This window comes from Bufo bufo, chromosome 2 (genome assembly GCF_905171765.1).
Source record: "Bufo bufo chromosome 2, aBufBuf1.1, whole genome shotgun sequence".
In the NCBI taxonomy this organism is placed as follows: domain Eukaryota; kingdom Metazoa; phylum Chordata; class Amphibia; order Anura; family Bufonidae; genus Bufo; species Bufo bufo.
This window is the reverse complement of record NC_053390.1, coordinates 454,621,525-454,649,048: the sequence shown is the minus strand read 5'-3', so window position 1 is coordinate 454,649,048 and position 27,524 is coordinate 454,621,525. Positions and strand designations below refer to the sequence as shown.

Here is a 27,524-nt window from a genome sequence, read left to right as displayed (position 1 = left end):
AAAAAAATTTGTGATCATTATGTGCCTCATATATAAGCTTATTAATTTTCTTTTTAATTTTAGTTTATCAGTAATTTATTATTAGCTTATTTTGCTCACTTTTGCTCATTTCTTATCATGGCCTGCCACCTGGTGGCCAAAATATAATTGCAGTTTGAATACTGTTAGCCTACTCATTAAGGCTTAAAGTATTCAGCGCAACTACTTATGCCCGGATTGGACACACGGGGCATAGGTAGGAAGCCCGGAAACACGAGCTTTTGGGTTTTTGCACATTTAGGTGTAGTGATCTCACTTGATCAAGGCATCTAAAGCATTTAATTACCGCGATCAGCATTATTGCCGGTCATGGCAATTAGCCACAGGTCTCTGCTGTATGAAACAGCAGAGATCTGCCGGCCATGACGCCCGCTGCACGTGCGAGCGGGCATCATGTTTACATAACGAACCAGCGCCGTACATGTACGGTTCTGGTAGCCTAAGGGTTAATAAATTACCTCCATCATGCTTACTCCCCTTTAAAATAAATAATAATAAAAAAAAACAGCAGTGCCATCAGCTCAGAACTAGCAGAAACCAGTTGAACCCAGTTACACCCATCTACAGTTTGGAGAGGTGTGGCCAGAATTGGTCTTCATGGAAGAATTGCAGCCAAGAAACCATACCTTCAGCATGAAAACAAGGCCCAGTGACTCAGCTATGCACATAAAAATAGCAAATGGGGTGCAGAAAAATTGCAGCAGGTGCTCTGGACTAATCAATTAAACTTTGAAATATTTGGCTGTAAGAGAAGGAAGTTGGAGCTGGAGAGCAGTACAATAATGAGTGTCTACAGGCAACATTGAAGCATGGTGGAGGTTCCTTGCAAGTTTGGGGCTGCATTTCAGCAAATGGTATCCTCAATGCTGAGAAATACAGGCAGATACTTATCCATTATGCAATACCATCACAGAGTCCAACTGTGTCCAAATTTATTCTGCAGCAGGGCAGTTGCAGTGAGCCCCTGAGGAGCCGATGCAGGGGACAGGAATGGTAGTGTCACAATGTATTTCCTCAATCTGTTGTTCCCTGGGGGTCAATGCATTGGAAAGGTGTTTTGAGGAATCAGAACAGAAGTATGAAAGTCTCTATAACTTGTTTTATATCCAGCAGTGGTAGGTACAAAGTGCAATTCCTGTCACCAGATGATGAGGTATGGTGGCTGGATAAGTGGCAATTTAAGGGAATTGTGCTGTTTTGCAGATGTCTCTCTCTTGCAATTCTTTTTGATATAGGTGTCCACTGGTCATGTAGGCTTGGAGTTAGTCTGTAATGGGTGCGGGTGTCCGAACTGTGTTTCCTCACCTGCAGCAGGGTCTATAAAGATGAGATTGCTAGTCACTCTGCTGACTGAACACGCTGCAGCTTGTAAGAAGTAGTCTTGGTTCAGTTAATCTCTGCAGAGTAGTAGTCTAACAGGAAATCTGGACCACTTGAAGGAGGAGCTCAAGCATGTGTTTCCCTCATCCACACTGGCTAACCTAGTACTCCCCCTGTTGGCAGGAAATAGCATCAGCCCACTCCTACCAAGAGGGGAGGAACAAGGTGGTTAATCCTGCCCCTGCCAACCATACCTCTTCATTGCTGGTGTACAGGGCATTAACAGTATATTACATGGCATAACATTTGCAGGTACCCCCAGGTCTGGGGTACTGCACAATGACTCCAAACATCCAGCCAGTGTTATTAAGAACTATATTCAATGAACGAAGAACAAGGAGTCCGGAGTGATGATATGGCCTGCATAGAGCCCTGATCTCAACATCATACGCTGTGTCTGGGATTACGGTACATGAAGAGACAGAAGAATCTGAGCAAGCCAACATCCACAGAAGATCTGTGGCTAGTTCTCCAAGAAGTTTGGAACAACCTCCCTTCTGAGTTCCTTTAAAAACTGTGTGCAAGTGTACCTAGAAGAATTGCTGATGCTTTGAAGGCAAAGGACGGTCATACCAAATATTAATTTGATTTAGATTTCTCTTTTGTTCATTCACTTTGCCTTTTGTTAAGTGATAAAAATAAACTATTAACACTTCTATTTTTGAAGGCATTCTTGCTTTGCAGCATTTATGTATGTTAGTTGGAAATCCCTGTGCAGCTGTAATAATATTTTTAACATCTTTTTTTCTTGCCATTATAGTGCAATATCTGTGTAAGGGAATTAGAAGTGACTGCTGTGGGAGGGAAATATCTAAGTAATTTACAATGTTAGGGGAGGGCTTACTGGTTAGGAGAGATAAATATGAATCCTAGTGACCAGATCATATGTGCTAAGACGAGTGAAGTTAGCAGCTTCTTTAAGTAGTAAAAATGCCGTCTGGTACTCAGCCAGATTTTATCAAGGGGCAGTAACGCTAATTCTATAGGAAAAATAACCATTTCAACTAACATCTGGAGTTCAAACCAATCTTATTAAAGAAGTATGAAGTTTCTGTGAAGCATCCAGGATGTGGCTGCACAACTGCTGGTGAGTGATTTTCTGTAACTGCTGTTTTTGTGCACATTAGTTTAGCTACATTGGGAGATCTATTCTCATTTATGATTCCTAACAGGTTCAGGATTCTGATCATAATACTGGTCTTGAACTCATCCAACATCCAAGCCATTGGTCAGGTAAGATGTGGTTAATGCACAAATACATCTTGGAAAACATAAAAGCATGTATTAGAGTCTAAGGTAATGATAGTCCATAGAGTAATGTAAGGAGACAACAGAGTGGAGAAAATAATAAGCTTGCTGGGCCTATACAGTATTTGTAATTTATGAAATATTTGTATGCAGTGACACTGGGCAACACCAGAAGCAAATTACACCCCCTTAGGGGGAGAGTTATCAAAACTGATGCAAAAGAAAACTGATTAAGTTGCTCCTAGCAAGCAATAAGAATGATCCTATAATTTTCCAAATCAAACATGAAAGAATGGAATTTGGTTGCTATGGGCAACTAAGCAAGCTTCCCTTTGCACCAGTTGTGATAAATCTCCCTTTCTATGTTCACTGATGTGCTAGAGGCTCTCATGTTTTTTCTGCCCCAAAGCCGGGCATAATGGACCTATATTTTTTATATGACCTGGGAAACTGCAAATCCGACAACTGTTGCATGTTTTATTGATTTCCACTTTTTGCTGTTTAAAGGGTTTCTATCACTTCATATGACATAATTAGCTGGCAGACACTAGCGATCTGCTAGTGTCTGCTCTGGCCAACCATCCTACTATAATCACTTGTGGGGCAGCGGTTTAGCTAAAAAACTAACTTTTATAAATATGCTAATGAGCCTCTAGGTGCTATGTGGGCGTCATTAGCACCTAGAGGCTCCGTCTACCTTCATACACAGCGGCCGCCCAGCACGTCCCTCCAGCCCGCCCATGTCCTCCTCCGTGTGACGCAGCGGCCGAATTCTCGCGCATGCGCCGTGCGCGGCTGTATTCGGCGCATTAGAGATGTCTGAGCTCGGAGCGGTCAGACATTCAATGCGCATGCGCCGAATACAGCCGCGCACGGCGCATGCGCGAGAATTCGGCCGCTGCGTCACACGGAGGAGGACATGGGCGGGCTGGAGGGACGTGCTGGGCGGCCGCTGTGTATGAAGGTAGACGGAGCCTCTAGGTGCTAATGACGCCCACATAGCACCTAGAGGCTCATTAGCATATTTATAAAAGTTAGTTTTTTTTAGCAAAACCGCTGCCCCACAAGTGATTATAGTAGGATGGTTGGCCAGAGCAGACACTAGCAGATCGCTAGTGTCTGACAGCTAATTATGTCATATGAAGTGATAGAAACCCTTTAAAGGGGTTTTCCCATCTCAGACAATGCCGATAATATCCCAGCACTGGCTCGCTATTTCCGTCGGCCCCATAGAAGTGGATGGAAGTGGTGGGGATTCTGTAAATAGACGAGCTCGATGCACAGCTATTTTCGGCGGGCCAATAGAAACGCTTGGTGGTGGCCGGACTCTTTGCTGGCTTCATTTTCGGCTGCGTTTACGAGATAAGTGTGGGTCCCAGAGGTAGGACCCGCACCTATCAGACAATAGGGGCATATCCTAGCAGTATGCCCTCACTCTCTGAGATGGGAATAACCCTTTAAGGCTGGTTGTTCACAGTGAAAATTGTGCCTACAAAACTGGTGTTCATGCTTTGTAGCACATTTATTAAATGTTTTAGACACTTTTTTATGGAATCCAAAAGAAAAACCTCGCAGACCTCCAATGTAGTCCTATTGCAGCTTGGGAAAATAAAACCACAATATGGCCGTATGCATGAGCTCTAGTATGTATAGTCTTCCTTTTAGTGTATTGGGTGTACAATATCATGGAAAGAGAGAACAAACATGAAAAGTTGCTACAGCTATGGCACATACCCGAGAACAACATGCTGAACTACTTTATTCTCCAGTGGGTTATAGAATGGTCATCAATGTGCCTTTTTCTATTTCCCCTTCCTCCAGTGACGGGAATCTAGCACAAACCATTGTCTATTGAAGTGCAAGGCAGGATTTAAAGGGGTTGTCCACTTTTGTTATATTGGTGACCTAGCCTCAGGATCAGCTGTTTGAAGAGAAAGCAGCACCTGTATGTTTACAACTGTTTACCTGCTCACTATCTCAACCGCAGCAGTGAGCAGTTGTAATTACAACTAAACCACCCCATTAACTTCAATGGGACAGCTCTTTCCTGTTCACTGGACTAGGACTGAAATTCAGCCCTGGCATTTTAAAACAGAGGAGTCTACTGACTTTGTGGTGATTGTGAAAACATGTGTGCGCCTCCCCCTCCCCCACACTGCTAATGGCATATCTGTATTGGACATTGGAGTAGACCACCATGATGACGTCTTTCAGCCATATCTTGTCTCTGCAGTTTACTATGTAGCGGGCACCTCCCCCTAGGGCCCTCTATATATAGAACGAGCGTCCTAGATGTAGGAATGCCGAGTGGTATAGAGCGGCCTAAAATGTCTCTTTATGTGTGTCATGGTGCTCCTACCTGGATATGGCTGGACCCCAGGCTTTGGCTCCAAAGCAATAAATAGGGGGAAGAAAGATTGAGTCCAGACCTTGTATGTAGTTGAACAGCAGCTTTACTTTGAATAAACGTTCATCAGAAACAGTCTTCAAGCTTTGTCTTGGTCCCAGCAGGCTTTAGCATTAAAACTGGCAGGCAAACTCGACTCTGCTTAATCTGTTTCTCTCTTGCTCTGCTGTACTGACAGGCTGAGTGTATGACTTTGCTTCTTCTTGTATGCTGCTCTTCTCTTTGTATGGTCTGTCTCTAGATCAGGCCAGGGAACTTTCCTCCTGGCTCCTGAGGCTTCAAGCTTTGGCCTCTATGGCCAGCAGAGCTTAAGGTGCTCTGGCTGGCGTGGGCACATCCAGCAGACACGTGCCCCTGCACACCTGTCCCCTAGCAGGGGGTAAGCTAGACTGACTAGAACCTGTCCCTACCCTTCTCTCCAGAGGGCAGGTTATAATGGAATAGAAGGTTTCATTCTTTCTATATACAGTTCTGCTATATTTGCCGCGACCCGCTGGTGAACCAGGCACATTGCATATTAACATAACAGTTACATAATAAAATAGGAATGCACATTGTGGAGGACCCAGAATAAATACATAGGATGACATGAGGTTAGACCAGTAAAGACAGTAGCAGGGTGCATAAGTGGTAAAACCACTCTGGGGTGTTACAACTACACAGAAATCCTAGATTCCTCACTTTTCCATCACCCCCCCTTCCTGGTGCCCGACAGTGTATGGCCTCTTTCACACGAACGATACGGATAGGCTCAGGATGTGTTCAGGGTGCATTCAGTGAAACTCGCACCATTTTGCAAGCAAGTTCAGTCAGTTTTGTCTGCGATTACAAACAACATCTCCTAGCAACCATCAGTGAAAAACGCATCAAAACTGAGTGCACACACGTCGAAAAAAATGAAACACTGAACAAAATTGCAGATAAAACTGACTAAACTTGCTTGCGAAATGGTGCGAATTTCACTGAACGCACCCTGAATGCATCCTGAGCCAATCCGTATTGTTAATGTGAAAGAGGCCTTATTCTGTTGCTAACCCCAATACTGGGCCCACTGTGCTTCCCAATGCCCACAAACACTATACTGCAGAAATAACAGTAGCATACAGATAGTCCCCCCATACTAATAGTGCTCCCAAAAGTCTCACATATATAATTCTCTCCCAAAGTGCCCTCATTACTAATAGTGCCCCCTATAGTGATAGCTCTCCCTGAGAGTGCCTCCATTTGTAGTAGCACCCTCCATATTGTACCCAATAATAATAATGGCCCAGGGCTGTCTTTGATATTGATTGGACCCTGGGCAAGAATTTACTTGGGCCCCCTGGATCCCGCCTTCCCACACACTAGCATGCAATCACGCCCTCCACCACAACACACACACACAAAAAAAAATCCACACACCTCGTAGAGTAGTAAACTTTAATAATGATGAGTGACCACTAGAGGTGTTCCTTGGCAGTAATGTAAATACTGCCTTTTCTTCTAAAAAGGCAGTGTTTACAATAAAAAGGTTGCAGAGACATGTTATAAACACCAGAACTACTACGTTTAGCTGTTGTGGTTCTGGTGACTATAGTGTCCCTTACTATAGAGAAAAAAAAGAATCAGCACAAAAGTATCAAATAAAATGGCTGTATCATTATTCAAAAAATTAAAAAGCACAACTTCTGACTTATAGTACTGTACTACTAACCCCTCTATCCACCCCTACATACAGGGTAATACAGCGCCACATACCTCTTACATCCAGTGACGTCTCTTTGATGTAGATATTCTCTTTCCTCATCTTCTCCTTTCAGACCTTCAGACCAGACCACCATTTGTCAGCCATTTCTCGTCTCTGCAGTTTGACAAACAAAATCTTAGTTTACTACTTTTCCATCATCCTCCCATCTTCTGGACAAATCATCCTACCCCCCCAATACTGTGCTGCTGTGCTCCCCAATACTATACTGCAGAAACAGATCAACCCCCTGATAATAGTAGTACCATGCAGATAGTGCCCATCAATAATTATTGGCACACAGTGCCCTAAAATAACTGCGCCCAACAAATAGTGCCCTTGACACTAATAGTGTAAACATAACGTCCCCCAAAAATAATTGTGGTAAGCTGATACTGTGACAAGGTGCCCCCACAGTAAGAGTGCTCCCAAAAGTCCCACCAATAGGAATAATTCTCTGCTAGAGAACACATGGTAGTAATAGTGCTCCTACAGTGCACCCAACATGTCCCCACTGTGCCCCAGAAGTAATAATGCTCCCATAGTGCCCATACTAGTAATCATGTTCCCCATAGTAGTAGTAGTAGTAGTAGTAATAAAGCCCATCATAATAATTCTCCTTATAATGTGCCAGTGCAAAAAATACCCCCTTTTTATGCCCCCAGTTGAACTAATGTCTCCATAGTGCCCCCATAATGTGCCAGTATAAAATACCTCTATATAGTGCCCCCAGTAAATGCCCCATGGAGCTCATCTCCCCCCTTCTTCCTAGTGTCCCCCATAATGTACCAGTATAAAATGCCCCATATATAGTGCCCCAGTAGATGCCCTCAGTGCCCCCCATAATTTGCAAGTATAAAATACCCCTTCTTAGTGCCCCCCATAGATGAGCCCATAGTACTCCTCTCTTCCCTTCACCATAGTATCCACCATAATGTGCCCCAGTATAAAATACCCCTATACAGAGCCCCCCATATAAAATATTCCTTCTTTGTGGCCTCAGTAGAAGCTCTCATAGTGTTCCTCTCCTCCCTTCCCCCAGATAAAATACCCCTTCTTTGTGGCATCAGTAGATGCCCCCATAGTGCCCCCAATAATGTGCCAGTAAGAAATGCCCCCATAGATGCCCCCATAGTGCCACCCAATAATGTGCCAGTAAAAAGTGCTACCAATAATGTGCCAGTAAGAAGTGCCGCCATAGATGCCCCCACAGTGCCCCCCAATAATGTGCCAGTAACAAGTGCTCCCATAGATGCCCCCCAATCATGTGCCAGTAACAGGTGCCCCCATATATGCCCCCAATCAAGTGCCAATAACAAATGCCCCCATAGATGCCCCCAATCAAGTGCCAGTAACAAGTGCCCCCATAGATGCCCCCAATCATGTGCCAGTAACAAGTGCCTCCATAGATGCCCCCCAATCATGTGCCAGTAACAGGTGCCCCCATAGATGCCCCCCAACCATGTGCCAGTAACAAGTGCCTGTCACGATAGGTAGGTAAGCGGGGAAATAACCAAACACAGGAAAACAAACAGAACAAATGACTAGGCCCAAAAGCTAGGGAGAAAAGGGTCACCCCTAGCGATCCCTAAAAGTTTTCCCTAACCTGCTGTGCCCATGTGCATACCCTAATGGTGGATATGCACATGCCCTCGTGCCTAAACCTATAAACCCTGGGCAAACCCTAAGCTGTAGGGAAAAGGGAAGAGGCAACCTGCTTCTTCAAACCCGGAGGAAGTAAGCATCTCCCTAGAGGCCTAGATAAAAGACACAGTGGGAAATAACAAAGAGGACTTATCTAGAGCAGAGATGGAGCAGATGATCCACCACACATCCAGAGCTCACAGGAAAGAACTATAACCCGCACAGGCCACTGGGGGAAGGAGGGATAAATAGCCCCACTAACAATTAAACCCAGTACACCTGAGGGAAGGTGGATCCAGCTCAAACCCAAACCAAAACAAACAGAGAAGTCAGACATTTGCAGCCAGTCTGATAGACCTCCGCACATTAACAGGGCAAGGCGTGACAGTGCCCCCATAGATGCCCCCCAATCATGTGCCAGTAACAGGTGCCCCCATAGATGCCCCCAAATCATGTGCCAGTAACAGGTGCCCCCATAGATGCCCCCAATTATGTGCCAGTAACAGGTGCCCCCATAGATGCCCCCAATCATGTGCCAGTAACAGGTGCCCCCATAGATGCCCCCCAATCATGTGCCAGTAACAGTTGCTCCCATAGATGCCCCCCAATCATGTGCCAGTAACAAGTGCTCCCATAGATGCCCCCCAATCATGTGCCAGTAGTAGTACCATCTAAAAAATAAAAAAAAACACTTATACTTACCTCTATCAGGCTGGCAGCAATGCAGACCTCTTCCGGCCTGTGTCCCGCACTGTACGGCTCAGGCGGCGCAATGACGTCATCGCGCTGCCTGCATCGGCCTCTGATAGGCTGCAGGCCTCATGCCTGCAGCCTATCAGAGGAACGGGGAAGGGAGACGCCTCTCCCTTTCCTGCCCCGCCGCAGCACTTCCATCTGTATCGCTGTCCTGAGGACGGCGATACAGATGACTATAGAGATGAGTGCTTCCACAATGGAAGCGCTCATCTCCCTGTGCCCTGCCGCCGCCCCCCACGTCACCAGTGGCCAGCGGGGCTCAAGAGGCAGCTGCCTTGGGCCCCCCAGGAGCAACTGGGCCTGGGGCAGCTGCCCCTTTTGACGGCCCTTAATGCCCCCCAGTACAACCAGTAGTAATAATGCCTCATAGTGCTCTCAGTAGTGATAAAGCCTCCCAAAGTTTCCTTGTACTAATAAGGCCCCTAAAGTGCCTCCAGTAGTAACAAGACCCCCTAAAGTGCCCTCAGTAGTAATAAGGCCCCCTAAAATATCATAGAAATAATAAGGCCTCTTAAAATGCTCCCAGTAGTAAGGCCCCTCTATAAGGCCTCTGTAAAGCCCCCAGTAGTAATAAGACCCCTCTGTAGTGCCTCCAGTAGTTATAATGCCCTCTATAGTGTAGTTACAATATCCTCTGTATATGTTTTCCCCCAGTAGTTATAGTATACCCCTGTAGAGTTCTTAGTAGTTATACTGCTCCCTTTATTGCCTTCTCTGTATTGCCCCAAAAGTGACAGAAAAAAATCCAAAATACTCACTCCATGCTTCAGTTTGCAAAGCATCCTACCATGATGATGTCATTGCCACCGCCTGCTCTACATCATAGGCTTCAGGCCTAGTGTACTGTGGCCAGTGCCAGTGACATGACTCATGGTGGCATTTGAGTCTTCCTCTTCCAACCCCAAATGGCAGAAGAACTCTTACAACATAAAAATACATAAGAGCCAATAGGATTGTGATGTGTTTTAACAAAGAGTGATGTATATATCCTCATAGTATGCATCTGTATGCAATTAGGATACTCCAGGCGGGAAAACCATCAGAGGAATTCCTTCTCTAGATACATGACATCTCCTCTGCAGACATCTAGCTTTTATACCAAATATTGCACCCTAGGTATAGCCAAGATTTAATTATGTTTAATTAATCCTACAATATCACATGCAAATGAGGGGCTCGGAGCACTGAACCTAGTCCCTCAGAGCACCACTTCACCTCAACTTCTCCCAGTTGTCTGACCCTGTTAATCTCACTGGAAGAGGAAGTGGTAATGGAGAGAGGTGGAGGTGAAGAGGTGCTCAGTGGGGTTAGGCTAGTGTATCATTCCTCCAAGCACCTCATTTGTATATCACACAGTGCAGAGAGAAAGGTCTCATTTTAGTCACCATGATCAACCCTACCAAGCAGAATGTCTGGTTTAATAGGGTTGATCATGGTAACAGATGCTCCTTTCTGTAAAGGGAATCCATAACTAGGATGTTGGACTGTTTTCTGCAGTAATGCATGACTAGTATAGAAGATAAAGAGCCTTGATGTTAGCATTGAAAGCGCACCTTTCACCACTCCTGACATGTCTGAATGAATTGCTAGCAGTCTGCAGTAAGAATACAGACAGGTGGTAATAACCAGTAGGGAAGGGGGGGGGGGGGGGGGTGCCTGCACAGTCTCAGTATATCCAATCAGTGCTGCCAGTGTCAGACTGTGCAGGTACACCCCCTCCAACTTGTTAACACCCCTCTGTATCTGTACCCTTACTACAGACTGCTAGTAATTCATTCATAACTTCTAGTAGAAATAATAAAGGAATGGCACAACATAGAGCCATAAGAATAGATTCTCCAGAATTGTTATTACATGGGCTATGCATGAAGCTATTAAAATGGGCATGTCAGGAGAGATGATAGGTCCTCTATCTGTGCTGAAATACATAGTCAGGACTGCTATGTATGCGCACATGAATCCTCTCCATTATGATAGCGCAGCACTCCAGACTGTGTATTTCAGCAAAGCTTTGAGGGCTGGCGATGGGGAACAGGGGACAAAAGGAAGATAAAAAATGGTGATTTGGACTCCTTACCTGCAGAACTAGCCGTGCATTACTGCAGTCAGTATCTAGAATTGTGGGGACAGATTTCTTTTAACCATTAACTTTTTATTGTCCTACAGTTTCAGGAACACAAGACAAAATGATTACTCCATAACAGCATGGCTGTAGTCTTCTTGCAGCAGCTACATGCAGAAAAAAAACTTTTCTGCTATATTTGTATCCATAGTGCCAACAGTGCTGTTGACTTGTGGACTATAGGCCAAGTACTTGCAACTTTCATCCCTGATCTTAACATAGGAGAAAGGAAATTCTCTGAAATTCCACTTGTCCTTCCACTGTCCCCTGTCACCAGCTCAAGGCGCCTGTCACCACTCTGGAAGAAGTGTCACTGTTCTCCGCAGCAGGAATTCATGAGGGAACATGTATTCACAGGCATGTGAACTATGACAACAATGTGCTTTCAACAAGCATTGCTATTTTTTAATTTAGTTTTAATACCCTCGGATTATTGGGAACATTCTGTCTTTTTAACATAATGTAATATGTAGTTAAAATACATTTTAATGTGTACATTAACTTTCTCATTTATTTATTTTTTAACGTGAAAAGAAATATCCCTCAGCTTTCCAATGTATATATGTTATTCTTGTAGGTATTCCATTTTTGTGCTTGTCCTTTATACAAATACTTTTTTCCCTGAAAAGCCACAGTGCATAGACAGTTATCTAATCATGGACGGTGGGCAGAGGACGCTGGGTCATGAAGCAGAGCTGGTTCATGTGACAAATGCTCTATAACAGTACTTGTCACGTCATTCAAAGTGAATGCACATAGGGCGCTCATTATGACTTATTCTCAAAGACAGATAGGGGAACATAGGATAACTGAAAAATAAGAATGGAGAAACTTAGATAGGTCTTTCACACATCAGTGATTCATGAAAGTGTGCCGTCTGTGGTCTCCACAGACAGAACACGGAAACATTGACTTTAGCCTGAGTATTCACACATCAGTGTTTTATCACATCAGTGGGACACCACAGAAGCGTGCCCTCTTTTTGTCCGTGGATTATGGATCCCTCATGCACACCATAGTCTATGGGTCCGTGAAAACCATATACACTACAGATGCCATCCATATTCTATGGAAAATGGAAGATAGTTTATTTTTCCCTTACTAAAAAGGGCTGTTATATGTAGCGTGCTTTACTTTATTAACTGACAGTCGTCCCTATATAATTATGTAACTGCGTCTCTTCAGAGGGAGGGCAAACTTTAGCCTACTCATAGACATACAGTAAGGTGTGTCAAAGTAAGCACCCAGAGGCAGATTTACACTTTGAGCTCACAAATGCAGTGACCAGGGAGGGTCCGGAGAGGAGAATGGGAGTGGTAGTGGCTCTGGCTGTCACAGTCAATCACGGTGGATCTCCTCTCGCCATTGCTCCCCAGGGCTATGCAGTGAGAGGAACATGCACCCTTTTTTCCCTCAGGACATCTGGGGCCCCTGTCTGATGATAGTTGAGGTGCCCGTGATGTAAAGTGTCTGCATGGGAGCAAAGCAGTGCGTGTACAGTGCATATGGTGCTGGAGTCAGTAACCAGGCAAGATGTGGCAGGATAAATGTCTCTCTTTACGTGCAAAAAAAAAGTTATAGTACATCTAGCTATAGCAGTCACAGTTTCAACTGTGCACAGTACAATTCTGTTCCAGATAGCAGTGTATGGATTTAGGCAAGCATAAGAGTTATGACTCGTTTTCATCTCTATTTTGCTAAAGTCTCTCTCAGTAGAATTTATTGAGGGAAATGGTACCCTGGCAATGGTGGCTGTAATGTTCACTGCAGGATACAGGGTGACCAGGATGTATCCAAGTATTTAAATGATGTCCCCCACAACAGCAAAGTCTGAATGGCTGTAGTAGCGTGTTACCTTGCTGACTCCAATGCTCAGCCATGCAGATTCTTCTTTCTCCTTCTCTTTTTCTCTTCCTCTCTTCTTTAGATCTTGCAGTAATTCAAACAGAAATATGTCTCTGAAACTTGAGGAATAAGGGGAAGGAGCATAGTTCACTACTTCCTCTTGGAACTCTCTCTTAACTAACTGAAGTGGGGACAGGTCTTGGATCCCCCCCCCAACTTCCTGCAAAGGGCTGGACCAGGATTATTACCACTGGTCGTGCCATCCATACACAGCTATGCAGGGTGTAATACTTAACATAACAATACATAACAATAAAAAACATTACAAAACAAACCATTTTCAGATGACCCCTGCTCTGGGGTATCTTCCAACCCCATTATAAACGAGCCACCCTGTCATAATGCCTAACAAAAACCTTTCGGCAATGACAGTTGGTCAAAAGACTTTCCAAACGAATACATCTGCTAGTGTCGTCAAATCCTCTGCTCAGAATTGGGGGGAGTGAATAGTTTCTTACCTGCTAGAATCCCCAAACTGGCTTGAAGATTGTACTCGGATTTGTCTTGGGGTAGAGTGCTTTACATCTACAATTTCACCAGGCTTTGTTGTGACTTTATATGTTGTATACTTACAGGAATTATAACAGTGTCTAAAATGAGCTTATAGTGTTGTACTAGAGTTATCATACTATGTTGCCTGTTTCAGTTCTCCTCTCCAATAATTTTGGGGGATTGTGGCAATATTATTTTCACAAGTAATAACTCTCTGGTCTGGTAGCTATGGACAGATGGACAATGCCACTATGTGACTAGCATGCTAACTCCATAATCAGTAAAATGTATATTTTCTGTTTGCAACTTTGCACAGTTCCCTTCACTTGCTTTTTAACATACTGATATTTTTTAACATATGATTGTTCTTTGATTAGTTTGATTCTAACAGTAAGGCGTTATCTTCCTCTTTTGCCTCTGTATATGACAGTTACCAAAATCTGATTTAGGCAAAGACAATCAACCCCTGTTCAGTGCTGTGGAATATTTTGGAGCTACAGTATAAAACAGTGGGAAATAAAATGGAGTGTTACTTAGGGGCCCCTATTTGCTTTCATGCCACAATAAATGGTCTTTCCTGTTGATCAGTAATAGTAATTTACCTATATACAGTACCTAAAAAACACAACAATAAAAAAATACAAATATTGCACCAGTTCTGAAAAAATGTAATGTTCTGATTTCTTTATACAAGTAGGTGACAGAAAACAGAATTATTCATGTAGCCTCTGGAAATTGGACTCCATGGGGTCCTTGGATTGGCTGCTCCAGTTCATGTGGAGAGGGAGTGACACTTAGAACCCGACAGTGCAAAAGGTAAGCTGACAAAAATAAAATACAAGTAAGGAACAGAAGTATTTGAACACCCTGCGATTTTGCAAGTTCTTCCACTTAGAAATCATGGAGGGGTCTGAAATTCACATTGTAGGTGCATTCCCATTATGAGAGACAGAATTAAAAAAAAATCTGGAAATCGCATTGTATGATTTTTAAAGAATGTATTTGTCTGCTATGTTAGAGAGCCAGGGCGAGGTTAACTTGGGTCATGTGTGGGGAGGGGGTTTTGGCAATGCTCGCTCGCTGGCGGGGTGGGAAAGAGGGGAAGATTTATTTTTATTTTTTTCTCTTTTTCTCCCCCGGGTTCCCTTTCCGTCCTTCCTCTCTCCCCCCCTGGATCATTATAAATAAGAGAGAGATAATTGTATAGGCCTACATGAGAATAATTTCATGGAATATTAGGGGTTTTAGTCGGGGTATAAAAAGAGTTGCCGTGTTTAACGCAATACAAAGATTCCTCCCCGCCATAGTCTGCCTGCAGGAAACAGACTTGATAGAGAAGACGGTGGGATGGATGACTAGATCTTGTATGCAGTACTCCTTTCACGTGTTTTTTTTTTATCTTATGCGAGAGGAGTGAGCATATTAATACATCAGGATATAGATATTAAAATAGTAAAAACGGTTGTAAATAGGGAAGGTTGATACATCCTTATGGATTGTCTGTTAGAAGATAAACCATGGATTATAGCAAATGTATATATACCGCCTCCCTTTAAAATAGATACTTTACTAAAAATTCATGAATTTGAGCTTAATACAGGGGACAAATCACTGCTGGTGTTAGGGGACTTCAATAATGTAATGGATGGAAAAATAGATAGATGTAGAATAAGGAACACTCAAGGAATTCACATGGGTTCAAAATTAAAAACTTTAATACAAGAATTGGGTTGGATTGATATTTGGAGGGTAATGCACCCCAAATTAAGGAAATATTCATGTTTTTCTAAAACGCACAAAACTTTATCACGGATTGATGTAGTTTTTACTAATAATAAAGGTGCACTAGATATTAAACGAGTAAATTATGGACAACGGGGGATTTCGGATCATAACCCTATTATTATAAACACGAAAAATGGGTGTCGGGAAAAAATAAGACGTATGAATATAAACACAGGTTGGATAAATATGATGGGAGCACATGATAAAATTTTGGAAGAGATTAAGGAATATTTTGTTATAAATGAGGGCTCTGCGGAAATTAACATAGTTTGGGAGGCTGCAAAGGCCTTCATTAGAGGGATTGTCATAAAATATACGGCAATATATATAAAAAAAAAAATAGGGGGAAAATATTATAATTAGATCACAAAGCAGAAATATACGAAAAAATATATATTGGAAATCCCATAGATCAAAACTACAAAGAATGGACAGAGAAAGTCACCAAACTAGAAAATGAATTATCCTTGATGGCGGAAAGACAAAAAGATAATTTTGTGAGAGATAATTACATATATGCGCATATACCGGGTAAAAAGCTAGCCGCATTGGTGGCAGCGCAATTGAATAAAAGCAGCTATATACACTGCTTGGTAGACAAATCTGGACATAATATCACCGAACAAACGGCTAAAATGGAATTGCTTAAAGAATATTTCGAAAGTATATACTGCAGTAAAATAAGGAAAAAATCTAACGCAAATACAACAATTTTTGGAGATAATCACCATTACTATGTTAACGACAGAGCAGAGGGATAGGTTGGAAGGTTAGATAGGTTGGAAGGTTAGAAGCAGCAGAAGTGGTCAACACATTACTAAAAATAACTAAAAATAAATCCCCTGGTATAGACGGTATTCTGTTGGAGGTGTATTTTCAATATAGAGAAATATTGATCCCGAAATTGCTTGAAATGTGGACTGCGTCGAGAGAAATAGGAAAATTGCCCGACTCCATGAGGGAAGCATTAATTACTCTTATTTTAAAGCCCGGGAAAAATCCAATTCTCCCAGACTCATATCGCCCCATTTCCTTGATCAATACAGACAGTGTCGGACTGGGGTACCTAGGGCCCACCAGTAAAATTTATTTTGGGGGCCCACCGTACGGATACATTCAAATATAATAAATAATCTAACAAGTTTTTTTATATGAACATAGGCTGGTTGAGGTGCTGTACATAGAATATATATATGTAGTACAGTAAGTCTACTGTGTTATGTGCCACTTGTGCAGGGGGTGGGAGACTAGGGGCCCACCTTGCTCAGGGGCCCATCGGGGGATTCCCCTGTACCCCTGTGGGCCAGTCCGAGCCTGAATACAGACAATAAAATATTAGCAAGAATTTTGGCCACCAGGCTTAGGGAGATGCTACCAATACTGATACATGAGGATCAGACGGGATTCATGTCGGACAAAACAACAACAAAAAATATCATTAGATATTTTGTAAATACCCAGGTGTAACCCACAAACAGCGGAGAGCGTATGATCTTGACTTTAGACGCTTCAAAAGCTTTTGACACCATAGAATGGACATTTTTGATGGCAACATTAAAGAAAATGGGAGTTTGTGATATATTTGTCTCTTCGGTCAAATTAATATATACTGAAATATCCGCCAGACTGACAGTGAATGGTAAGCATTCTGATAGAATACCTATCGGCAGGGGGGTAAGGCAGGGTTGTCCTCTTTCCCCCCTGCTGTTTGCGATAGCTATGGAACCTCTGGCGGATAAGATCAGGCAAGATAGTGAGATAGTGGGCTTTAGATATGGATCATATGAGGAAAAAATTGCTTTATATGCTAATGATATTATGCTGTTTGTGGGCTCACATGGTTCACTCCCGAGAATTTTCCAGATATTTGAAGATTACAGCAAATATGCTGGACTCCGAGTGAACTGGGCCAAATCGGCCTGTATCCCGATTGATCCTCTGAACAGTTTAATACCGGGTCAGTTGGAAATGAAAAAAATAGATGAACCAGTAAAAAATTTAGGTATTCAAATTACCCCTAACCCCAAGGACTATATATATATATCTAAACGTGGTGCCCAAAATTCAGGAAATAAGGAAGAAAGTAGATATATGGAAAAAATTGCGTTTATCAATGGCGGGTCGTATCTCACTTGCCAAAATGCGTATCCTACCCACCTTGAACTATATTATGTGGAACGCACCGGTAATAATTCTCAAGACAATTCTTAAAAGGATAGTCTCCCTTTTTTGACGGATCTGATATGGCGTGGTAAAAAACCTAGAATAAGAGCCCAAATGTTGTATATCCGAGAGAAGGAGGGTGGTTTATCCACCCCGGACTCATGGAACTCTATTTTTTTTCCGGCCATATAAGAAACATGATTAATTGGAGCAATTCCATCAAGATACAAGGCGATGCTGGAAGGGATCAATGAAAAACTATATAACTGCAATATTTTTCAACTGTTGGAGACCGATATATTGACACAACAGCAAATTAATAAAATACCATTATTTTTGCTATGGACTAAAATCTGGAAAGAGGTAAGAGATATGTGGTCTCATACGGGAGTGCATAGCGACACTCTATTGTGGGATAATTGTCATCTTGGAGAATTAAAGTCAATCCAACAAGAAGTTTGGTGGAAAAATGGAATTTTCAAACTAGGACAGATATGGAAGGAAGGAGATATAATTGGATATGCAGACCTTATAAAAATTTGTGGAGCTGAAAATAGGGACATGATCTTCTTTTACCTTCAGATAATACAAGCTCTGCGTGCATCTTTAGGAAAGGGAACATATATACATACCCTTCCACAATCTCTAGTCAATATATCTAAACTAACCATGTGTAAGAAGCTGATATCAAGGATATATCGACTTCTGTTAAATCAGAGGTCCGAAAAGAAAGAAGTTAATTGTCTGTTTCATAAATGGCAGAAATCCTTTCCTCAGCAGATAGAGTTTTGGGAAAAGGCGATACTGGCAAAAAATTAGGTCTCACGTAATTTTTCTCATAGGGTTACCCAATTTAACATACTATATCGATTATATTATTCCCCAAAGGATTTGATGAAATTTTATAAATCTGAAGAGTTCTGCTGTAAAAAATATAGACAGATAGGCGCTGATGATGTTCACATACTTTGGTCATGCAGAGAGATTCAAGAATTTTGGGGGAATGTAAGTGAAAGGATAGAGGTATACCACAGGTTTAAATTTCCGACATAGTTTGCAATATGTATTCTGGGGGTAATGGAAGGGATAGGAAATTCAAATCACCGAGCAATAGCAACCAAACTTTTGTTTTATGCCAGGAAATGCATTGTTGGTCGCTGGGGGAGTGGGGTGTCACCTACAATCAAGGAATGGGAGAATTTGGTCAGAATCTCGATCGCCAGTGAGAGATTCCATCTGATATCAAGAAGTAATATAATTAGATTTACTAGACTATGGCAGGAATGGTTGAAATGAGAGATCCGGGGTGACCAGGGGGGGTGCAGAAACTGCGGGACGGGGAGGTTGTCACGACTGCTATCCCAGCAGCAGTCGTGTCGCACCAGACGGAGGGGAAGTGGGACCCCTATCTACGGATGGGGAATAGAACGGCCACCCCTGACTAACCATAAGCTGGCACCTGTCTGCCCTGATACCCTAGACGGGGTGTGAACCCGTGCGGCGAGCAGGATGCCTAAACCCTCAGTCACCCTAACAATACCGTCCAACGATCTCCTTCAAAGGTCAGAATAGCACTGGAAGTAAGGACTATATCTGGCAATGACTGCAAGTGAAACTGAAACTAATATGGTAGCTGGGAGTGGCAGACAGGACTCACCTGAGAAGGATGCCTACAAACTCCCAATCAGGACAAAAAGGTTCACAAGGCAAAACCCTGATGACATACCCTGAACCACGGAGCAAACTCACAAGCTATCGCGAGTAGCAAGTCGCTGCGACCTTCTCCTCCCAGACCTGTCTGGATCAGTCATATTCGTGACAGAGGTGGATTGTGGGAGGATTTTTTATTTTTATTTAATTTTATTTATATATATTTTTTTTTCTTCTATTCTTCCCTTTCTAATTCCCCCCCCCCCCCCCCCCGCCAGGTGATTAGTGGGCATTGGGATAAACTGGGTGGGCACTATTAATTTGTATAACTGTACTGTTTACTATGTAAAAATAGAAATTTTTTGAAATTTCAGATGTTTGTAACAATATTAAAACAATAAAGATTTTTATATATATATATATATATATATATATATATATATATAGATATATACAAAAAAAAAAAAAGAATGTATTTGTCTTGCACTGCTGAACATAAGTATTTGAACACCTGAGAAAATCAGTGTTAATATTTGGTACAGAAGACTTTGTTTGCAATTACAGAGGTCAAACGTTTCCTGTAGTTCTTGACCAGGTTTGCACAAACTGTAACAGGGATTTTGGCCCACTCCTCCACACGGATCTCCTCTAGATCTGTCAGGTTTCGGGGCTGTCGTTGAGCAGCAAGGAGTTTCAGCTCCCTCCAAAGATGTTCTATTGGATTTAGGTCTGGAGACTGGCTAGGCCACTCCAGAACCTTGATATGCTTCTTACGGAGCCACTCCTTGGTTATCCTGGCTGTGTTCTTTGGGTCGTTGTCATGTTGGAAGACCCAGCCACAACCTATCTTCAATGATCTGACTGAGGGAAGGAGGTTGTTGCTCAAAATCTCACAATAAGCGGCCCCATACATCCTTTCCTTAATACAGTGCAGTTGTCCTGTCCCCTTTGCAGAGCAACACAGAGTTTCAGCTCCCTCCAAAGATGTTCTATTGGATTTAAGTCTGGAGACTGGCTAGGCCACTCCAGAACCTTGATATGCTTTTTACAAAGCCACTCCTTGGTTATCCTGGCTATGGGCGTCGGGTCGTTGTCATGTTGGAAGACCCAGCCACAACCCATCTTCAATGCTCTGACTGAGGGAAGCAGGTTGTTGCTCAAAATCTCACAATAAATGGCCCCATTCATCCTCTCCTTAATACAGTGCAGTCGTCCTGTCCCCTTCTCAGAAAAGCACCCCCAAAGCATGATCTTACCACCCCCATACTTCACAGTAGGGATCGTGTTCTTGGGATGCAACTCGTCCTTCTTTTTCCTTCAAACATGACGAGTGAAGTTTAGACCAAAAAGTTCTACTTTGGTCTCATATGACCACATGACTTTCTCCCATGCCTCCTCTGGATCATCCAGATGGTCATTGGCAAACTTTAGATGGGCCTGGACATGTGATGACTTGAGCAGGGGAACCTTCCGTGTGATGCATGATTTGAAACCATGACAGCGTAGTGTTCTACCAACAGTGACCTTTTAAACTGTGGTCCCAGCTCTCTTCATATCATGGACTAGCTCCTCCCTTGTAGTTCTGGGCTGATTCCTCAGCTTTCTTTCATCAGTGATACCCCACGAGGTGAGATCTTGCATGGAGCCCCAGTCCGATCGAGACTGACAGTCGTCTTTAGCCTCTTCTATTTTCTAACAATTGCTCCAACAGTTGATCTATTTTCACCAAGCTGCTTGGCAATTGCCCCATAGCCCTTTCCAGCCTTGTTGAGGTCCACAATTTTGTCTCTGGTGTCTTTTGACAGCTCTTTGGTCTTGCTCATGGTAGTAGTTGGCGTCTGACTGACTGTGAGGTGGACAGGTGTCTTTAAAGAGCTCAGACAGGTGCTACTGTTAGATTAATGAGTGGAGTAGAGGTGGACTTTTTAAATGCACAGTAACAGGTCTTTGGGAGCCAGAATTCTTGCTGTTTCTCAGGCGTTCAAATACTTATGTTCAGCAGTGCAAGACAAAAAATTTATTTAAAAATCATACAATGTGATTTCCTCAATTTTTTATTTTTCTGTGCGAATGCACCTACAATGTGAATTTCAGACCCCTCCATGATTTCTAAGTGGGAGAACTTGCAAAATCGCAGGGTGTTCAAATACTTCTGTTCCTCACTGTACATGGTTCATGTACAGTATATATGTTCTATATTTTAAGGTCTCCAATGATTTCTTTGATTAATGTCTAACTAGCCTATGGCATCCTTTAAGGCATATTTCTTTTACACAAACTGCATTAGAAATTACTGTCATATACATTAGGGACAGAAATAATGCCCAATGGGAAATCACAGTACAGAAAAAAATGCATACACGGTCATAATGCACAGACAGGCATAACACACACAGCAGTGTTACAGTACAGAAAATGCATCACTGTCAAAGCACAGAGATATTGTACAGAGTGATGTCACAGCTCAGGCATACTACACACAGTAATGTCACAGTACATGGATAAAGCACACTGTCAGGTCAATGTATAGAAATAATGCTCACAGTGATATCACAATACAGGAATAAGGTACACAGTGTTGTCCCAGCAAAGGGACCATATGCACAGCGATGTACACAGTGATTGGCAGATTTTTAGCAAATATTGTAAATACAAAAATTGAATAACTAGATTAATAACAACCTTCAAACAGCTGCATTTATAAAGAATTCATCGGGTTAGCCAGCTGTCTTATGTAGGTAAATGTGACGGTGAAGTTGAATTTGGCAGTACGAGATATACCTACTGGCAGCAGAAGAGACTGGTGATATGAAGGCCATCAATTTTTGTCTCTATGAGGAGAATTATTAGCTTCTGCCATACTGAATTTACACTGCAGGAGAAACAAAAAATAGATGAAATTATGTTTTCTTTCAATACTATTAGATTTGTATGTTCACTACGTATTTTGAAACACCTGGGTGGTTATGCCAACGTTTCTCTCATTACTTATAAGTGAATGTGCAACTACAGAATTACTGTATTTTGCCAGTAGCTGCTGCTACATACGTAAGGGATGAGTTAATTTTAACCACCGCCAATGAAATATTAATGACCTATCCTCAAGATAGGCCATCAATATAAAAATCCTGGGTAGCCCCTTTAAGATACTGGAAGTAAAAAAGGCCTCAATTCTGGAATAGTTGAGTTAAATTAGTGGTATTGTCTCATAATGAAAGATTAGATTGTCAGCCGCCTGTAAATTTGAGAAGATTTGGGAGAAATGGACACGTTTTTTTCAACACCACTATCTCGGACTCTATATTAAACACCCTGTAGCGAATATCTACTGCTATTTAATTATATTGGAACTTGTAATGAGCTTTCAGCAGAGAACTTTTGTTGTTAATGTTTTTTTTCCAGATATACCGTAAGCTATATATTTACTTGGATTCTTCCCACCTCCTTCTCTGTTTCCCTTTGTTTAGCCCTCCCCACCACCATTTTTCACTGCCCTCATTTCTTTAAAATGAAAGAAAGAATTTATGAAAAAATAGAGATGATTTGTGAATGTTTGTGTGTGCACATACAGCCAGGTCCAAAAATATTGGGACAGCAACACAATTCTAACATTTTTGGCTCTATACACCACCACAATGGATTTGAAATAAAACGAACAAGATGTGCTTTACCTGCAGACTGTCAGCTTTAATTTGAGGGTATTTACATCCAAATCAGGTGAACGGTGTAGGAATTACAGCAGTTTGCATATGTGCCTCCCACTTGTTAAGGGACCAAAAGTAATGGGACATAATAATAATCATAAATCAAACTTTCACTTTTTAATACTTGGTTGCAAATCCTTTGCAGTAAATTACAGCCTGAAGTCTGGAACGCATAGACATCACCAGACGCTGGGTTTCATCCCTGGTGATGCTCTGCCAGGCCTCTACTGCAACTGTCTTCAGTTGCTGCTTGTTCTTTGGGCATTTTCCCTTCAGTTTTGTCTTCAGCAAGTGAAATGCATGCTCAATCGGATTCAGGTCAGGTGATTGACTTTGCAATTGCATAACATTCCACTCCTTTTGCTTAAAAAACTCTTTGGTTGCTTTTGCAGTATGCCTTGGGTCATTGTTCATCTGCACTGTGAAGCACCGTCCAATGAGTTCTGAAGCATTTGGCTGAATATGAGCAGATAATGCCCGAAACACTTCAGAATTCATCCTGCTGCTTTTGTCAGCAGTCCCATCATCAATAAATACAAGAGAACCAGTTCCATTGGCAGTCATACATGCCCACGCCATGACACTACCACCACCATGCTTTACTGATGAGGTGGTATGCTTAGGATCATGAGCAGTTCCTTTCCTTCTCCATACTCTTCTCTTCCCATCACTATGGTACAAGTTGATCTTGGTCTCATCTGTCCATAGGATGTTGTTCCAGAACTGTGAAGGCTTTTTTAGATGTCGTTTGGCAAACTCTAATCTGGCCTTCCTGTTTTTGAGGCTCACCAATGGTTTACATCTTGTGGTGAACCCTCTGTATTCACTCTGGTGAAGTCTTCTCTTGGTTGTTGACTTTGACACACATACATCTACCTCCTGGAGAGTGTTCTTGATCTGGCCAACTGTTGTGAAGGGTGTTTTCTTCACCAGGGAAAGAATTCTTCGGTCATCCACCACAGTTGTTTTCCGTGGTCTTCCAGGTCTTTTGGTGTTGCTGAGCTCACGATGCATTCCGTCTTTTTAAGAATGTTTCAAACAGTTGTTTTGGCCATGCCTAATGTTTTTGCTATCTCTCTGATGGGTTTGTTGTGTTTTTTCAGCCTAATGATGGCTTGCTTCACTGATAGTGACAGCTCTTTGGATCTCATCTTGAGAGTTGACAGCAACAGATTCCAAATGCAAATAGCACACTTGAAATAAACTCTGGACCTTTTATCTGCTCATTGTAATTGGGATAATGAGGGAATAACACACACCTGGCCATGGAACAGCTGAGAAACCAATTGTCCCATTACTTTTGGTCCCTCAAGAAGTGGGAGGCACATATGCAAACTGTTGTAATTCCTACACCGTTCACCTGATTTGGATGTAAATACCCTCACATTAAAGCTGACAGTCTGCAGGTAAAGCACATCTTGTTAGTTTCATTTCAAATCCATTGTGGTGGTGTATAGAGTCAAAAATGTTAGATTTGTGTCAATGTCCCAATATTTATGTACCTGACTGTATGTATTTCTATTATGTAATTATGCTATATTTTATGTATTTGGATATATTGATGTGTGCATGTCATAGGTATTTGTGTGTATAAGAATAGAAGCCTTATGAAGGGCCTCAGAAACATGGCCAAACTAGTTTTATAGAAGTACTCATCAACATAGCTTAATGTTATCATTTATTAAAGTAGCTGTGATTTTGTAATATATTACTTTTATTGCTCTCTTCTGTTCTGGGCTGTGATCACATAATCATGTCCATGCAGCTCTTTCTTATTCCCTGTGATGTTATGTCCATGGATGTGTATAAGCAACAACAGGAGCAATTCTAGCAGATTGTCTATGTAACTAGCTGGGTGGGAGGAGTTATAAACTTGGTGGGTGTTGTTAAGGGTGGATTTGCGGCAAAGAAAGAAGAAGTGTGTCATGGGTTTGGTTGGACACAGCAACAGGAAGTGCTAAATACAGGATAGAAACAAACCACAGTGATTTTTTGTAATAGAAATATGTATAAAAATATAATAACTGGTTTGGTAATCCTCTCCAAATATAGTGTATGCGTTATTTGAAGTAAGGAAAACCCGGAGGACTCATTCACCAGGATTCAACAAGAGTTATATAAAAAATTAATAATGCGATTTATTTTTGGTCTTCATAAAAGTTGATTACTTACAAAAAGAATTTAGGAAAAGTCTTAGTCTATTGTCCATGCGTAAATATGAATGTCCTTAAAGTATCCTTGCTGAAGAGGAGGAACCTCCTTTGCAGGCTCCATGTGTGTCTTCCATCTTCTTCAGCAGCTACAACCCCCAACAGAGTGAGAGTAAGAATACCACCCCCCTTGTCTGTCTCTGTCAGTCATTTATACCATAGATACAGGTGTGTCTTACTAATGTATGTACTTCTACATTGTCATATATGGAGACTTCAAATATAGGTCTTGACGTTCCCAAACAGACCTCCCATCGCCCTTGTGTATCACTATAGATGGTGTCAGTGTATAGTGTAATAAAGCCTTTATATTAAATACCAATTAATATTATATCACATATTATTTAACATTTCTTTACATGGTGAAAACGGGTCTAGAGAGTCCAAATATATATACAATGTTACGAATTTGCTACCTAGCTTATATCTTGGGACTAATATGGTTTCTTCTTTCACAGGGATAATATGGAAGTAACATGTACAGGACAAAAGCAACAGTACAAATTGTGCCAGTCCACGGTAGGTTTCTGGTTTATATGTTCAACTGTTTCTTTCAAAATGTCAGTTGAATGTCATAGGCAGGGGCGTAACTATAGGGGGTGCAGAGGTAGCAGTTGCTATCGGGTCTATGAGTCTGAGGGGGCCCAAAGACCCCTCTGCCACATAAGAATACAGCACTATTGTAGAAAGCATACGGTAGTTGGGAAGCCCTGTTAAAGATTTTGTACTGGGTCCCGGGACCTTTAAGATATGCCTCTGGTCATAGGGGATGGTAAAGGCGGTTCAAAGGCCCTATCTGGTGCATAAGAAGGCACATTTATTATAAATGGAACATAACAGGTGGGGGCCCTTCTACAGATTTTGTAATAGGGTAGAGTCTGCTTGCAATGGCTGTGATACAAAGTATAAAAAATAGACAGTGGCCAAAAGAAAAAACTACAGCCTAACATCTTCTGTTAGTGCTACTATGCTGCAACCATTATATTGTTCATTTGTGGGCGATTATGTCTTGGAGAGCAATACTTTTCAGTTGTCTGAACCTCTGCATGTAATTTACCAGCTGTGCCCAGCAGATTCAGTGCCCTTCAGGAATGTACAGTGCACCCTCTACAACAACAGACCCATCCCTGGCTCATCTCATCAAAGATATCACTGGGTGCCATTCTATGGAGGTAAGTATTAAACCAAACACAGATCATATTATCATATTACCTAAATATGGTTGTAGTGTGTACAGAGCATGAAATTATTATTTCCAGCTACTAGACTAGTCATTGTCTCAATTGCTTGCACATTTTTTTTTTTTTTAGCTCCCAACCCCTGTCACTTAAACTGCTTGGCAGTAGGATACAACTTTTATTACAGTTTTGGAAGAGCATTGGATGGAACAAGTTGTGGACCACACTCTGATGGTACTTGCGTTAATGGTCAATGCCTGGTAATAATTTGCATTTATCTATAAAATAAGTATTAAAGAGGAAAGTAATGAGATGATTAGAATTAGTTTATGTTAGTATTTGGCTACTTTTGGCTCAAATCTTAACCTAAGTTGGGCATTCATTCTACAGATGGCAGGCTGTGATGGTATCTTGGGTTCTGGAGTGACAAATGATTCATGTGGAAACTGTGGCGGCCAAAATGATTCATGTGTCCATGTCCAGGACGTTTTCCGGCTTCCTTATCCCTCTACAGGTTATATTCCGCTATTTATTTCTATGGTTACAGATGAATTTCTCTGTTGCAGGTCACTCTAATACATCATCATTGAATTTGTCAGAGAGAATTAAAGATGTGCATTGTTGATGGTATTCTAAAAACAGAATTCATGAATGAAGTTAGCAAAAACAAATTTCAACACAGACTAACTTTCTAACCTTTGTTATGTACAACAAGAACATTTAGACTAGCACATTCATAGAGACAGGTGCATATCCGTCAAGCAAACATGGTTGATAAAAAAAATGGCTGCACAACATTTCACATGCAAGCAATAGAGCTGAGAAATGGGGATCATTCTAAATTACAGTGGTATTATACCTACTATAAATGCCAAAATAGAAGCTCTTTGCGCACATTTTTGATCAAACGTGTTATGTACAGTCATAGCTAGGTTTTTCTTTACCGAGGGCCAAGGCCAATTGACTTGTTACTGCTTCCCTGGTAGTAGACTGGTACCCAGTTCTGTGACAAATGCATCATTCCCCTTTTTAGCCATGCTGATATCTTATGTACTTAAAGGGTGGTTCTGGTAATGATTTAAAATGGCCGCCAGCAACCTGTCCTAGAATTGGTTGCC

General features: G+C 42.0%; 1 protein-coding gene across 1 annotated transcript in view; it reads left to right on the top strand.

The window, feature by feature from the left end:
* Window positions 1-2,331: 2,331 nt before the first annotated feature.
* The window catches only part of ADAMTSL5 (ADAMTS like 5), a 59,948-nt gene continuing 34,755 nt past the window's right edge, over window positions 2,332-27,524 (top strand). The window contains exons 1-7 of the mRNA XM_040420413.1: window positions 2,332-2,506; window positions 2,592-2,652; window positions 14,414-14,532; window positions 25,687-25,747; window positions 26,289-26,400; window positions 26,539-26,666; window positions 26,797-26,920. Coding sequence (XP_040276347.1) covers window positions 2,487-2,506; window positions 2,592-2,652; window positions 14,414-14,532; window positions 25,687-25,747; window positions 26,289-26,400; window positions 26,539-26,666; window positions 26,797-26,920 — 625 coding nt within the window. The 5' untranslated portion in view covers window positions 2,332-2,486. The remainder of the gene's footprint in view (window positions 2,507-2,591; window positions 2,653-14,413; window positions 14,533-25,686; window positions 25,748-26,288; window positions 26,401-26,538; window positions 26,667-26,796; window positions 26,921-27,524) is intronic.